The 13,318-nt window shown below is 40.8% G+C and overlaps 1 protein-coding gene across 2 annotated transcripts in view; it reads left to right on the top strand.

Annotated features, from left to right (window-relative positions):
• Positions 1 to 12,406, top strand: part of Cdk5rap1 (CDK5RAP1 mitochondrial tRNA methylthiotransferase) — a 37,101-nt gene extending 24,695 nt beyond the window's left edge. For both annotated transcript variants that reach the window (XM_027945301.2, XM_071608842.1), the window contains exons 11-14: positions 817 to 947; positions 3,489 to 3,638; positions 7,235 to 7,375; positions 12,133 to 12,406. In XM_027945301.2, coding sequence (XP_027801102.1) covers positions 817 to 947; positions 3,489 to 3,638; positions 7,235 to 7,375; positions 12,133 to 12,213 — 503 coding nt within the window. In that variant the 3' untranslated portion in view covers positions 12,214 to 12,406. The remainder of the gene's footprint in view (positions 1 to 816; positions 948 to 3,488; positions 3,639 to 7,234; positions 7,376 to 12,132) is intronic.
• The last annotated feature ends 912 nt before the right edge of the window (positions 12,407 to 13,318 follow it).

Here is a 13,318-nt window from a genome sequence, read left to right as displayed (position 1 = left end):
AGATTATTTTTCCTTGGTGATGTTGGGATCGAACCTAAGGTCTTATGCATGCTAGGCGTGCACTCTACCACTGAGCTACATTCTTAGGCCTGAGAGAGATTTCTATAGTCTTTGTGTTTGTTTCCGAATATGTGGAAAAGATCTTTGCCCTTCTTTCTTTCTATACTGTTGAATGAACTAAGGATTCTCTACCACTGAGCTATATCTCCAGGTCTTTTTTTTTTTTTCTTCTTAATTTTGACATAGGGTCTCACAAAGTTGCTTAGGGCCTTGATAAGTTGCTGGGCCGGCCTTGAACTTGCAATCCTCCTGCCTCAGCTTTCCAAGTCATTGGGATTCCAGGTGTGTGCCACTGTTCACACTGCACTGTTGCTACTGTTTTAAATGAACATGTGTTAAACTAAATTTAAAAGGATATGTTTTGTCCCATAAATAGGTACAATTATCATGTGTTTATTTTAAAAAATAGAAGAATATTTTTGTATGAGGTGCTTCAAGATTTTCACTCATAAAAGCAGGACCAATTTGAAAATGCATACTCCTAGTGTATTTCCGAATCTGTCATTTGAACTAAAACTACCTTTTCTAGTGCCGGGAGATGCAGGCTGAGAAGGTAGCTCTGGCATTGATCATGGTGGAGAAGCAGGTCCATCCCCCTTGCTCTGATGGTGTTTCTGTTTTACTTTGGTGTGGCCTGAGTATCCTAGAACGCCTTACACTTACCCTCCCTCTCTTTCTAATCCATAATGCCAAAGGCTCCTCTTGAAGGTAAGCAGCACCATCCTCTTGCCCTTTTTCCATTGTTGTGTATCACAGGTGTGAGCCTCAGCAGCGATTTCATTGCTGGCTTTTGCGGGGAGACAGAGGAAGACCATCTGCAGACAGTGTCTTTGCTTCGGGAAGTTCAGTACAACATGGGTTTCCTCTTTGCCTACAGCATGAGACAGGTGAGCCCTAGGATGGGGAAGAGCTGACCAGCTTGGGGCTGATTTATAGACACCTGGGCCGAAAAGAGGGGCAGGAAGGCATTCCTTGCAAAACCACAGGATCTTACTCTTCTTTTGTATTTTTCAGGTTACCTCTTATCTACTCTTTGACACAATTCAGCAATTTGAGATGAAAAAAGATTACTGTGCCAATGTTCCTGTTTATTAAAATATTTTAAATGATATTTAGGTTGTTTAACAGTTTAATTTGGAAGGAAAGAGACTTATTCTGATAAGAAACCTAAAAGATTTCTCAACATGACTTCTTTTCTGGTCTATGAATGTTTATTTTACAGAAACCTCTTGTCATCTTACCAGGCACCCTTAACTATTTTTAATTGCTATTTTTCTTGGGGTTTCCCCTGTAACATAAATTCCCAGGAAAATAAAGCAGATTAGAAAGGAAAGGAAGAATAATGAATATTTTCTTCAGAGAAAGATAATTCTGGTCTGCCATTTTCTTGGTGGTGGGAATTATTTGCATGGGTCACTCATCATCCCCTAGTCACCTTGAACCAACATGCCTGGGATGGAGACTGAGGGTGCCCTGTGATCTTGGAGCTCAGGAAAGCTGACTGATGAATGAACCTCAAGCTCATTAATTTGTTTTAAATCCCACTGCCTAATGTTCTTTAGGCAGTGTAAGTGGGCCAGTGTATTTTCATGTCTTTTGCAGAATTACTTCAAAGAGACAAAGCTTCAGAGGAGCTTTTAGATTCTGTTTTGCTTCTTTTCCATGGACATCACAAATTCTTTTTTTTTTTTTGGTAGTTGTAGATGGACAGAATGCCTTTTTTTAATTTGTTTTTTTATTTTTATGTGGTGCTAAGAATCGAAGCCAGTGCCTCACGCGTGCTAGGCGAGCTCTCTGCCACTGAGCTCGGCCACTCCTTTTTTTTCTTTTTTGGTTATCAGGGATTGAACCCAGGGGAGCATTACCACGGAGCCACATCGCCAGCTGTTTAGCCTTTATATTTTATTTAGAGACAAGGTCACAGTAAGATGGTAGGGCCTTGCTAAATCGCTGAGGCTGGCCTTGATCCTCCTGCCTGGTATTACAAGTGTGAACCACCACAGCTGGCACAAGTTGTTATAGAATATCTATAGAGAAAGATACCCTGTGGGCATTGAATATGAGTGTTCATTTTGGGCCCCAATTCCTAGTTAGTGTTAGGATTATAGAAGACTTGAATCAAGTAACCTAGTAGATGAAGACAGGTACTCAAATTGTGCCTTTGCCATTTAATAACTATGTGACATTGGGCAAGGTTCTTGGTTTTCTCATTGGTGAAATGAGGATAACATTAGCTCCAACTTAATAGGGTTGTTTTGAGTAGTCAGTAAGAACACGTATTACTTAAGTAGTATTCTGTACACAGTAAGTGCATGATAAGGGTAAGTTATTGCTAACAAGACAGAATGGAATAAGACCCAAGTATTTTAGGCTCTGTTTTCCTCTTTGGATTTTCTTATTCTTTCAAAGGGAGATTGGTTTGAATGTTCACATGGTAGAGTGTAGATTTTTCTTTTTATTCCATAGTTTTGTCTAACTCGTTGTTTCTCCAACTGTTTTGAACATGATCTTAGGTACATTAAGAAATATATTTGAACATTTGCACACACTTTGGTTTTGGATGTTTAAAGACTTTTCAAATATAATTCATTTTGTTGACTAGGTAATACATGCTTATGGTGTAAAATTCCAAAGGTTAAAATGACATAAAGTGAGAAGTAGTTCTTCCTTCTTCTCAGGTTGCCTAGTTTTTCAGTTCTTTCCTTGGAGGCAATCACTTTTAGTAATTTCTTCTATAACCTTCCAGTGTATTTCATGTATTTATAAACACATTTATATGTATTTATTCTGCACCAAAGGTCTACATGTTAATCTGTATATATTTCATTTAATAACATTTTGAAGACTTGTTTATTTAGTACATATTGAGCTATTATTCTTATACAGCTGTATAATACTTCATTGGGTAGATAAATTATAATTTGTTTTACTAGTTGCCTATCTATAAGCATTTAGGCTGCTTTGCACCTTTTGTCTTTATAAACAGTGCTGATGAGTAACCTAATACATGAATTATTTAGTATAACCCTTTGTGATAAACATCAAGAGTAATTTTGAGTCTATGATTTTTTTTTTTTTAAAACTTAACCCAAGAATCTTTATTTATTTATTTATTTTGTGGTGCTAGGGATTGAACCCATGGTCTTGTGCATGGGAAGCAAGCACTTTACCAACTGAGCTATATCCCCAGCCCCGTGTCTATGATTTTTTATATGCTAAATTTAGAATTTGACCCTTGCAAAAATGCACTTCCACTTCAGAGAGAATCTTTTTCTCTTGGAATGTTCCCAGATCCAGAGAAATCTCTCAGTTCCTTAATGTGTTTCTGTGCATGTGTCTGTAACTTGCAGGTAGATTGAACATATTTTCTCCATACCCTACAAATAGATTCTATGTCTTTACTGACCTCCATCTTCTCTTTTTTGTAGAAGACACGGGCTTATCATAGGCTGAAGGATGACGTTCCAGAAGAAGTAAAATTAAGGCGTTTGGAGGAACTTATCACTGTTTTCCGAGAAGAAGCTTCAAAAGCCAATGGGACCTGTGTAGGCGGTACCCAGCTGGTACTGGTAGAAGGGGTGAGGCCATATGTATATGTATATATTTTATTTTTATTTTTATGGTACTGGGGATTGAAGCCAGGGCTTACCACATGCTAGGCAAGCAGTCTGCCAATGAGCTATACTCAGTACCTTTTTATTTTGAGACAGGGTCTTGCTAAGTTTCCCATGCTAACCTTGAACTTGTTGATTTTCTGCCTCAGCCTCCTAGAATTTCAGGCATTTACCACCATGTCTGACATATTATTTTTTAGAACGCAGTATATTTCTCCTTTATTCATATATTTTTTGATGTTTTTAGTTAAAGTTTTTTTGTAGTTTTCAGTATATAAGCCCTGTACATGTTTTATAACGTCTACACGTATTTCATTTAAATTATATATATATATATATATATTTTTTAATATTTATATATATTTTTTAATACACAAGAGAGTCTGTCAGAGCTGACAAATCAAGGCACATCCCTCCATAATGGAGAGAGGCTCATTTAAAATCTTTTTGGAGCTATTGTAAATGGTATTTTGTTTTCAGTTTTGGTATCTGTTCATTGCTATTGCATAGAAATTGAATTTTTTATGTTTATCTTATAGTCTATTAACCTTCCTGAATTTAGTGGTTCTAGCAGGATTTTTTTCCCCCCTCTTTGTAGATTCTTTGGGATTTTCTTGTTTACAAACATGTTATCATGTTTTTTCTTCCTTCTTGATGTACCAAAGTTCCCTCTTTTGTTGTTCCCTTTCTATTTATTGGAGGAACTTATCACTGTTTTCCGAGAAAAAAACATTTAGAGAACCTCCCTTTAGCCAAATTCTCTTGGTTTCCTTCACCTTGGAGGGCCTTCACTTCTGTCTCACTCCTGAAGGGTGTTTTTGCTGGATGCTGGGTTCTGGTTTGGTAGTACTTTTCTTTTAGCTCTTGAAAACTGTGCTACTTCCTTCTAGCCTCCATTGTTTCTGATGGGAAATTGCAGGATTTTCCCCTTGTAAGGGAAGACATTTTTCATTCACTGCCTTTAAGAATTTTGTTTGTTTTGGTGCTAATGATTAAATGATATTCAGTTTTATTTTTTTATTTATTTTTTTTTTTTTAAATTTTTTAATATTTATTTTTTAGTTTTCGGCGGACACAACATCTTTGTTTGTATGTGGTGCTGAGGATTGAACCTGGGCCGCACGCATGCCAGGCGAGCACGCTACCGCTTGAGCCACATCCCCAGCCCCGATATTCAGTTTTAAGTGTCTGGATTTTGCACTAGGGTTTGTTCAGCCAGGCAGTTAACTTGTTTGCAATTCAGCTAGATCCTTTCAAGGCTTAGTTTTTCTGTTCCTTTTTTTTTTTGTTGTTGTTGACATTTTTTAGTTGTAGAGGGATACACAATATCTTTGTTTATTAATTTATTTTTTATTTGGTGCTGAGGATGGAACCAGTGCCTCACACATGCTAGGCAAGCACTCTTCCACTGAGCTCCAGCCCAGCCTGTGTGGTTTTCTTTTCTTTCTTTCTTTTTTTTTTTTTTGCAGTGCAGGGAATGAAACCCATGCCTTATGCATGGTAGGCAAGTGCTCTACCACTGAGCTACACCCTCAGCTCTCAAAGCTGTTTTTAATTGTGTTAGAAGCACTTTTTTGTTTTGGGGATAGTTCAGCATTACGACTAAGATATAGCCTCAGTTGGGTGTGGTGGTGCACACCTGTAGTTCCAGCTACCCAGGAGGCTAGGGCTGGAGGGTTTGAGTGTAGCCTGGGCAACACAGATCCTGTCTCAAAAAACAGACTCACCCTTTCAGGAATTGAATGTTCCAAGGAACCAGTGAAGACTATTTGTTGGCAGATCAAGTGATTTTCAGCCCTGTTTCAGCTATGGGAATGGTTCAGCTGACAATTTCCAGGTTGCTCTCTTTGGCTAATTTCATGGAGTTTGACTCTGTACTTGAATTTTCAGCAGAGACTCGTGGGAATTCCATGAATATTTCTAAAGTTTTTTTTTCCTAGAGTTTTTTTTTTTTTTTCCTACTTACCTCCCTTCTCTCTACAGTTTGCTACAAAGTTTTTAGCTTTCTCAGGATGTTTGAACCTGATCCTTTTCTTTCTCTATTTTTTTTTCTTTCCATACTGGGAATTGAACCCACGGCCTTGGACATATTAGGCAAGCACTCTATCAACTGAGATATATCCCCAGCTCCCAGGCCTTTTTTTTTTTTTTTAATATATTTTTTTTTTAGTTGTAGATGGACACAATATCTTTATCTTTTTTTTTTTAAATTAATTAATTAATTTATTTTTAGTTTTCGGCGGACACAACATCTTTGTTTGTATGTGGTGCTGAGGATCGAACCTGGGCCGCACGCTTGCCAGGCGAGTGTGCTACCGCTTGAGCCACATCCCCAGCCCTCTTTATCTTCATTTATTTATTTTTATGTGGTGCTGAGAATCGAACCCAGAGGGCCTCATGCATGCAAGGCAGACTCTCTACCATTGAACTACAACCCCAGCCCCATCCCAGGCCTTTAAATATTTTATTTAGAGGCAGGGTCTCGTTCAGTTACTTAGGGCCTCGCTAAGTGGCTAAGGCTGGCTTGGAACTAGCAATCCTCCTGCCTCAGCCTCCTGAGCTGCTGGGATTACAGGTATGTACCACTGTGCCTGGCAATTTCTGTCACTTAAAATGGGTGGAAGAGAAAGACTTCGGCATTTTTAAGAAATTAATCCCATCACAGTGGTTCACTTTTCCTTTAGCCTCATGTTGTGTTGGAGACTGTCATTTTGAATCTGCCTGTTCAATAGGGGCAGGTAATCCAGGCCAAACAATCCCAGAACACTCTGATTACTATGAGACTGTGTAACATGAATGTTGATTTGCCAAGTGCATCACCATAAATACCTGGGCTTTAGGCTTGTTAGAAGTTCATTTCTTCAGAAAACAATTCTGCCTAGACTCATTGATTGAAAGATTCATTAAAATGCAGTTATCAATGGAGTGTGGTGGCAGGCCCATCCCAGCTACTTCAGAAACTGAGGCAGAAGGATCACAGTTTTTTTTTTCTTAAAATATTTATTTGGGGGCTGGGGTTGTGGCTCAGTGGCAGAGTGCTTGCCTAGCATGTGTGAGGCACTGGGTTCGGTTCTCAGCACCACATACAAATAATTGAACAAAATAAAGGTCCATCAACATCTAAAAAATTAAAAAAATATATATTTTTTTGATTGTAGATGAAACAATATTTTTTAATTTTTTTATGTGGTGCTAAGCATTGAACCCAGTGCCTTACACATGTGAGGCAAGTGCTCAACCACTGAGCTCCAACCCCTGCCCTGAGGATCACAAGTTTGAGGCCAGCCTGAGTAACTTAGTGAGACTCTGTCTCAAAATAAAAATGAAAAGGTCTGAGGATGTAGCTCAGTGTAGAGTGCCCCTGGATTCAATCCCAGTATTGCTAAAACAAACAAACAAACAAAACATTATAGTTTCTTCTTTGTGCTGTGTACCATCCTGGGTTAGTACCGTGAATACTGAGCTTTCTGTGGTCTTGAAGGCTTGAGACAGAGAAGGCACAGTTTCTGCCCTCCTAGAATTGAGAATTGTCACAGATTCATAACCTTTTCTTTCTCTAGCCCAGCAAACGCTCTGCCACTGACCTGTGTGGCCGGAATGATGGAAATCTTAAAGTGATCTTTCCTGATGCAGAGATGGAGGATGCTGCTAACCCTGGGCTCAGGGTCAGAGCACAGCCTGGGGACTATGTGCTAGTGAAGGTAAGGTATTCTTTGGACTTTTGGCTTGAAATGAATATTAGTTTGGATAATTCAGTGGAATAAATTTTTTTCCTAGAGAAATTCTTTAATAAAATAAAAATCTCTTCTCAACCAGTACAATGAAAGGGTACCTTGGATTAAATTTTTGACTACTTATAATTAATACCTTCTTATTTTTCTGATCTTTTCTCCTGACGAGCTCTTGGGTATATAGTAGCATGCAATTTCCTGCTGCAAGAGAGGCCAGGAAGTGCAGGTGATTTTAAGTGAGTGGAGAGTACCCTCTGCCAGAGGCTGGCATGCCTTTGGGATTCTCGGATATCCAGGCATCCTTGACTCATAGGTGCTCCCATTTCCTGAGTCCCTTCCCTGCACTAGCAGACGGAGCTGTATGATGGAGGGACTTCCTCCTTCCTCTTTCCTCCTTTCACTGGGGATATTTCTCCTTTCCTCTCTCCTTCCTCTTCCTCTTCTCTCACTGCTACAGGTCTACTAGTTTCTTTTTGGTTCTCACATCTGCTTTACCCCATAGCCAGAAATTGGTAGGATGAGCTGGGCAGGAACAAAGATGCTTTTCTAACACTGAGGGAGGAAAGGAGTGAGGTGGTTCTGTTTCTGCTGGTACTGCTCAGTGCCTTGTCTCTTCCCTACACCATAGTGCCTCAGCTTCTGTTCTGCTTTGTGTCCTTGCTCTTGTTATCTGTCTTGACTGATAGGGGAGATGCAGCCCATGGCTTGCATCTGAGGGAGGCGCATTTCCCTGGCATGCAACTTCTGTGGGTTGGCCTGGAAATTTTACTGCTATTCAAAACTTTTCTGTTTCTATGGGAACTCTGTCCCCCCTAGTTCTGTCCATTTGACAAAAACTGAGAACAGGATCAGCATGCTGGTTGGGGATTTTCTTCCTGTCTTTTGTCCTTGCCCTGACTGGGGATTATCTTTCTTAAATGTTACCTAGGAATTTCTTAAGGGCAGTGATTCCCACTAGTTAGCAATGCAATTGATATGGAAGTATCCCTCATAGGCTTCTCCTTTTTTTTTCCTTTTAAAATTTCTGAAAATTGCTAGGAGTGGTGGTACATACCTGTAATCCCAGTGACTCTAGGGGCTGATACTGGAGATTGCAAATTCAAAGCCAGCCTCAGCAATTTAGCGAGGCCTTAAGCAACTTAGTGAGACCCTGTCTCAAATTTAAAAAATTAAAAAGGGCTAGGGATATGGCTCAGTGGTTAACTACCCCTGGGTTTAATCCCTGATATAGAAAAAATTTTTTCTGTATCTAATTTTCTTGTCTTTTTTTGAGGGTTTGCTTCTTTGACTTTTAGTTGCTTTGCCAAACCACATTTTTTTTAAAGATTTATTTTTTAGTTGTAGTTGGACAGAATACCTTTATTTTATTTATTTATTTTATGTGGTGCTGAGGATTGAACCCAGGGCCCCACATGTGCTAGGCAAGTGCTCCACTGCTGAGCCACAACCCCAGCCCCAAACCACATTTTTTTCTGTTGTAATTATGGGTCACTTGACAAAAAGGGATTAGGTTGGTGGGCTGGTTGTAGCATTAATATTTTTTTCAAAATGAAAGAGTTTAATTTGGCAAGAACATGAAATTGAACTCAACTTTTTCTTTTTTTTAAGTACTGGGGATTGAACCTAGGGCCTCGCACATGCTATGTAAGAAGAGCTCTATCACTGAGCTGTACCTCTAGCCCTAAATATTTTGTTCCAAGTGACATAAATCCCACAAGTACGATTTAGAGGGATGATTGAAATGAAGAAGGAGCTGTAGAACAGGGTTGATTCTTTGTTCCTCTTTTCTGCTGTTGGCATGTTCTGTCCACTCTAGGCTTCCTAGAACACTCTCATAAATTTCATGCATTTGCCTGCTCGCAGCCTTGGTAGAACTGGTTATGTGTTTACTCTGCATCTGCATCTAATGCAACACTGATGGGGAAGAAACACACAGTTTGATGGTAGATTAGGGTACATGGTGGCCACAGAGAGCTCCAAATACAGTGGCTTAACTAAGGTAGGAATTCTCTTCCTCCTAAGAATCTAGATATGGAGTGTCGAGGACTGGTGATTGTGATGGCTGTATGGGCAGGGCTCCAGGGTCCAGGGCCCAGACTTCTGTTTTTTGTTCTGCCTGTGCCTTCACTCCCAAGGTCCCCTCATTCAGAAGGCTCTAGTCATCATGTTCATATTCAGCAGTAACTGAGAAGGAGGAGAAGGGCATGCTCTCCTCCTTTCAGGATGCTTTGTAGAAGTTCCCTATATCACTTCTGCCCTAGTAACATATCACACCCGGCCGCAAGAAAACTGAGAAGTTGGATCTTCATTCTGAATGATCATGTGCCCAGCAAAGGATTGAGAATTCAGTTACTAAGGAGGAAGATAAAAGATGTTGGGGTGTAGGTAGTAGTCTTTGGTGCATGAATTGACTGCACTTTTTAAAATTCATGACCATAAAAATCAAATGAACCTCAGCATGGCCCTGAAATCCTGATCCCACTGTGTTTTCCTTGTAAATTGATTTCCCCACTCTCTTTCTTAAAACTTCACTCTCCTGTGCAATCCTTTGTGTTTTGCTGATGTCTTTGCCTCATATTTTAGAGAACATATGTATAATTAGACAAAACGTCATTGTCTGTTTTCTGCAGCCTGTCACTTGTCTACCTTCCTTGGACCATAGGTGGTGTCTGCATACTCTGCTGTCCGTGCTGCCCCTTGGGCTTTACGTCCAGCCCTTCCCATTCTCAAGAGATTGGCATTTATCTCCTCCATCTCTTGCATCTTAATGTGGCTACAATGGAATTACTCTCTCCCACTTTTCAAGCCTTCCCCATTTCAGAGAGTGGCACCACTCAGCCGCTCAAGCCCCCAGCAGGCGCTCTCCTGCATTCCCCTTTGCAGCCAGTCTGCGTTGGCCTCACCTCCGGAGTACGCCTGGGACCCAGCCACTTCATCCTCTCTCCAAGCAGCTTCCCTGGTCTTTTGCTTCCATATTTAAAAAATGAATCATACTGAAATACACCACAAGTGTAGACAGTTGCCCACATTATAAGTGAAATTATATGATGAATTATAGTGGCACTACCCATGTAAGTGTCACCCAGATTAAAAAGAAGTATTTTCAGAACCCCAGAATCCTCTTTCATGTTCCTCCCAGTCACTCCCCTTCTCTACATTTTAAAATTAACTGCTTTCCCGATTTCCATACCATAGTTTAGTTTTGGCTGGGTTTGGTTGTCATCAAAACGAATCACACAGTATATAGTTTTGGTGTCTCCCTTCTGTCCTTCAAATTGCGTTCTGTGAATCAACCGTGATTATATTTTTTCATCACCACAATTTATATGGGTATTGTACTATTGGTGGCCGTTTGGTTGTTTCCAGTTTGAAGCAATTTCACATAATATTGCTCTGAATATTCCTGTACATGTGTTTTGGTGCACATGTATATTTGCTTCTATTGGATATCTGAGTTGGAATTGCTGGGTCATAGGGTATGTATGATAGAAATAGCCAAAGTGATTGTGTCATTTTATAGTCCTGCCAGCAGTGCTTGAGAATTCTAGAAGCTTCTTCCCTGCTTCCACTCTTGCCCTTCTCTAGCCTGTTTACCCCACAGCAGTCAGTGTTATCCATCTAAGTCAGATCACTCTCCTCAGAGTTAGCCTCCAGTGGCTCCTCATTGCAGCCAGCGTGACATGCAGAGTGGCCAAGGCCTTTTGGGAGGGAGCCCAGCTACCTTCCAATTTCATATCTGCTTTTTATTCTGTCCTTCAGCCTTGTGGTCTCCTTTGTTGGCCCTCAGCCTGGTTTTATTCTCAGGGACTTTGCACATGCTGTCCATGCTTGGGCTCGGATCTTTTAATTTTCCAGTTCTCTCTCAAATGTCACCTTCTCAAGCTGGGGCTGGGGCTCAGTGGTAGAGCGTTCGCCTAGCATGTGTGAGGTGCTGGGTTCCATCCTTAGCACTGCATAAAAATGAATAAATAAAGATATCATGTCCAACTACAACTAAAAATAAAAATAAAAAGTCACCTTCTCAGGCCTTCCCTGGACATTGTCTTTTTGAAGCAGCTTTCCCTTGCCTTACTTTCTTTCCTACTTAACCTGTTATATCTTTGAAGCACTTTCCAATATTTGAAATCGTCTTTGTTTACATACTTACTACCTGTTTTATCCTGAAAGGTCCGTTGAGGGCAGGGAAATACTGTTTTATTACTTCTGTGTCTGCAACATCTAGGGAAATTCCTAGTACAGAATAAGTACTCCATGAATACTTACTAATGTACCAACTTGATCTGGTCAGAAATGGGACTGTTGGTAATGTTGGGGTCACAGCCTTTCAGCTCTCAGAGGAAAAAGAGAAACTTTCTTACCAAATTTGTCAATAAATACCCTATGGAAGGATTTAACTAGCTCAGATAGGAGCGCATCTCACCCTGTGACTAGAAGGGCAGTCCTCATGGGCAGTTCCTGTGAACCTCATGGTTGGAGCTGGGGAGGAGCTGTCTCCCAAAAGACAAGGAGGACGTGACCATGGGGGATGGGCCTGTGTTTGAGATCATGTGCTGCCATTCCATCAGCAAGCGCTTCCTCCCAGGTTTCAGGCACGCAGGAACCGTGCAGTCTCTGCCATCCTGTCGCTGCCATCAGATTCCTTTTGGTGGCCTCTGGAGGAGGAGAGCATTAAGTGCCTGTGGTGCAGTCCTGGTTATCTTGCCATCTTCCCGCTGGTTTTCTTTCAGATCACCTCTGCCAGCTCTCAGACACTTAAAGGACATGTCCTCTGTAGGACCACTCTGAAGGACTCCTTGGCACATTGCTGACCTGAGGGGATGGGCTCAGCATTGAGTTGGGCCATCCTTCTCTACAGGAAGGGCAACATGACTGGTCACTAATGAAAGTGGCAATGAAGCTTCAGAGACAGGAGCAAGTGGTGAAGTAACTGTGTCTAATGGAAGCCTCATCTCCTTGTGCTGAATGAACACCTTGATAGTCATTAAATTTACCTGAAATGAATGGACATACTTTTACTTCATATTTGCCTCAGTTATTGTCTCTGGGTTTTTCCCTGAAGTCTCTGTATTAGTTTTCTCAGCCCAGTTTCTGCTGAGAAACTGACACTGACAAACTCTGTTTCTTTCCCTGGGAGGACCCTAGGAGGAAGAGCCAAAGTGGGGGATGGTGGGGAGAACCATTTGCTTAGGGGGAAAAAAAAACCTCTCCAGAACCTTCTGAAAATTTTATTTGATGCCATTGACTCAGCTGCTCATCCCTTCGTTTTATGTATTTTGCCTGAGAATTTCCCTCACGGACTCTTTAACCTGTCAGTTCATTCTTTCAGGTCTGAGAACACTTGGAGTTTTGGAAACAGGCTCTGAGCAGTGGTTCTCAGTCCATTCAACTCCTGTGCTACTTTGTTCATTGTGAGAAAACCTAAGGTATGGTATCATGGAATGTGTGGAGTCAGAAAGATCTCCAGTTCAAGTTGCTACATCATTGTTTAATAAAAGTCTGAACCTAGTTTTTCTCACATGTGACCTGAGGGTAATAATACAATTCTTATCTTAGGAATTGAGATAATTATATCTCAATATAATTATCTCAATTCCTAAGATAATTGGTATAGTCCAGGGGTTGAGCATTTTCTAGCACATTTGAGGTCCTGGGTTTGATCCCCATTGCCAAAAGGGGGAAAAAATTCCTACAGAATAATGTAAGCTCTTACCAAATGGAAGTGATCTTGAAGACTTTGCTTCTGAAGCACACTGCATATTAGGGTGTGCCGAGGTACCACGTAAGTCTGGCCATGATCTCCTTTAGACCCTCTCTGTTGACTTGCGTGAAGGCCCTGGGGAGCCTCTTCTTCAGGGCTGGTTCCTACTGAGGAAGGTTGGTTTCTGCTATCAGGTTCCGTGTGCTGCCAAAAAC

This window comes from Marmota flaviventris, chromosome 2, assembly GCF_047511675.1.
Source record: "Marmota flaviventris isolate mMarFla1 chromosome 2, mMarFla1.hap1, whole genome shotgun sequence".
NCBI classification, from domain to species: Eukaryota; Metazoa; Chordata; class Mammalia; order Rodentia; family Sciuridae; genus Marmota; species Marmota flaviventris.
Note: the sequence above shows the minus strand (reverse complement) of the source record. Positions and strands in the feature narration are given on the sequence as shown.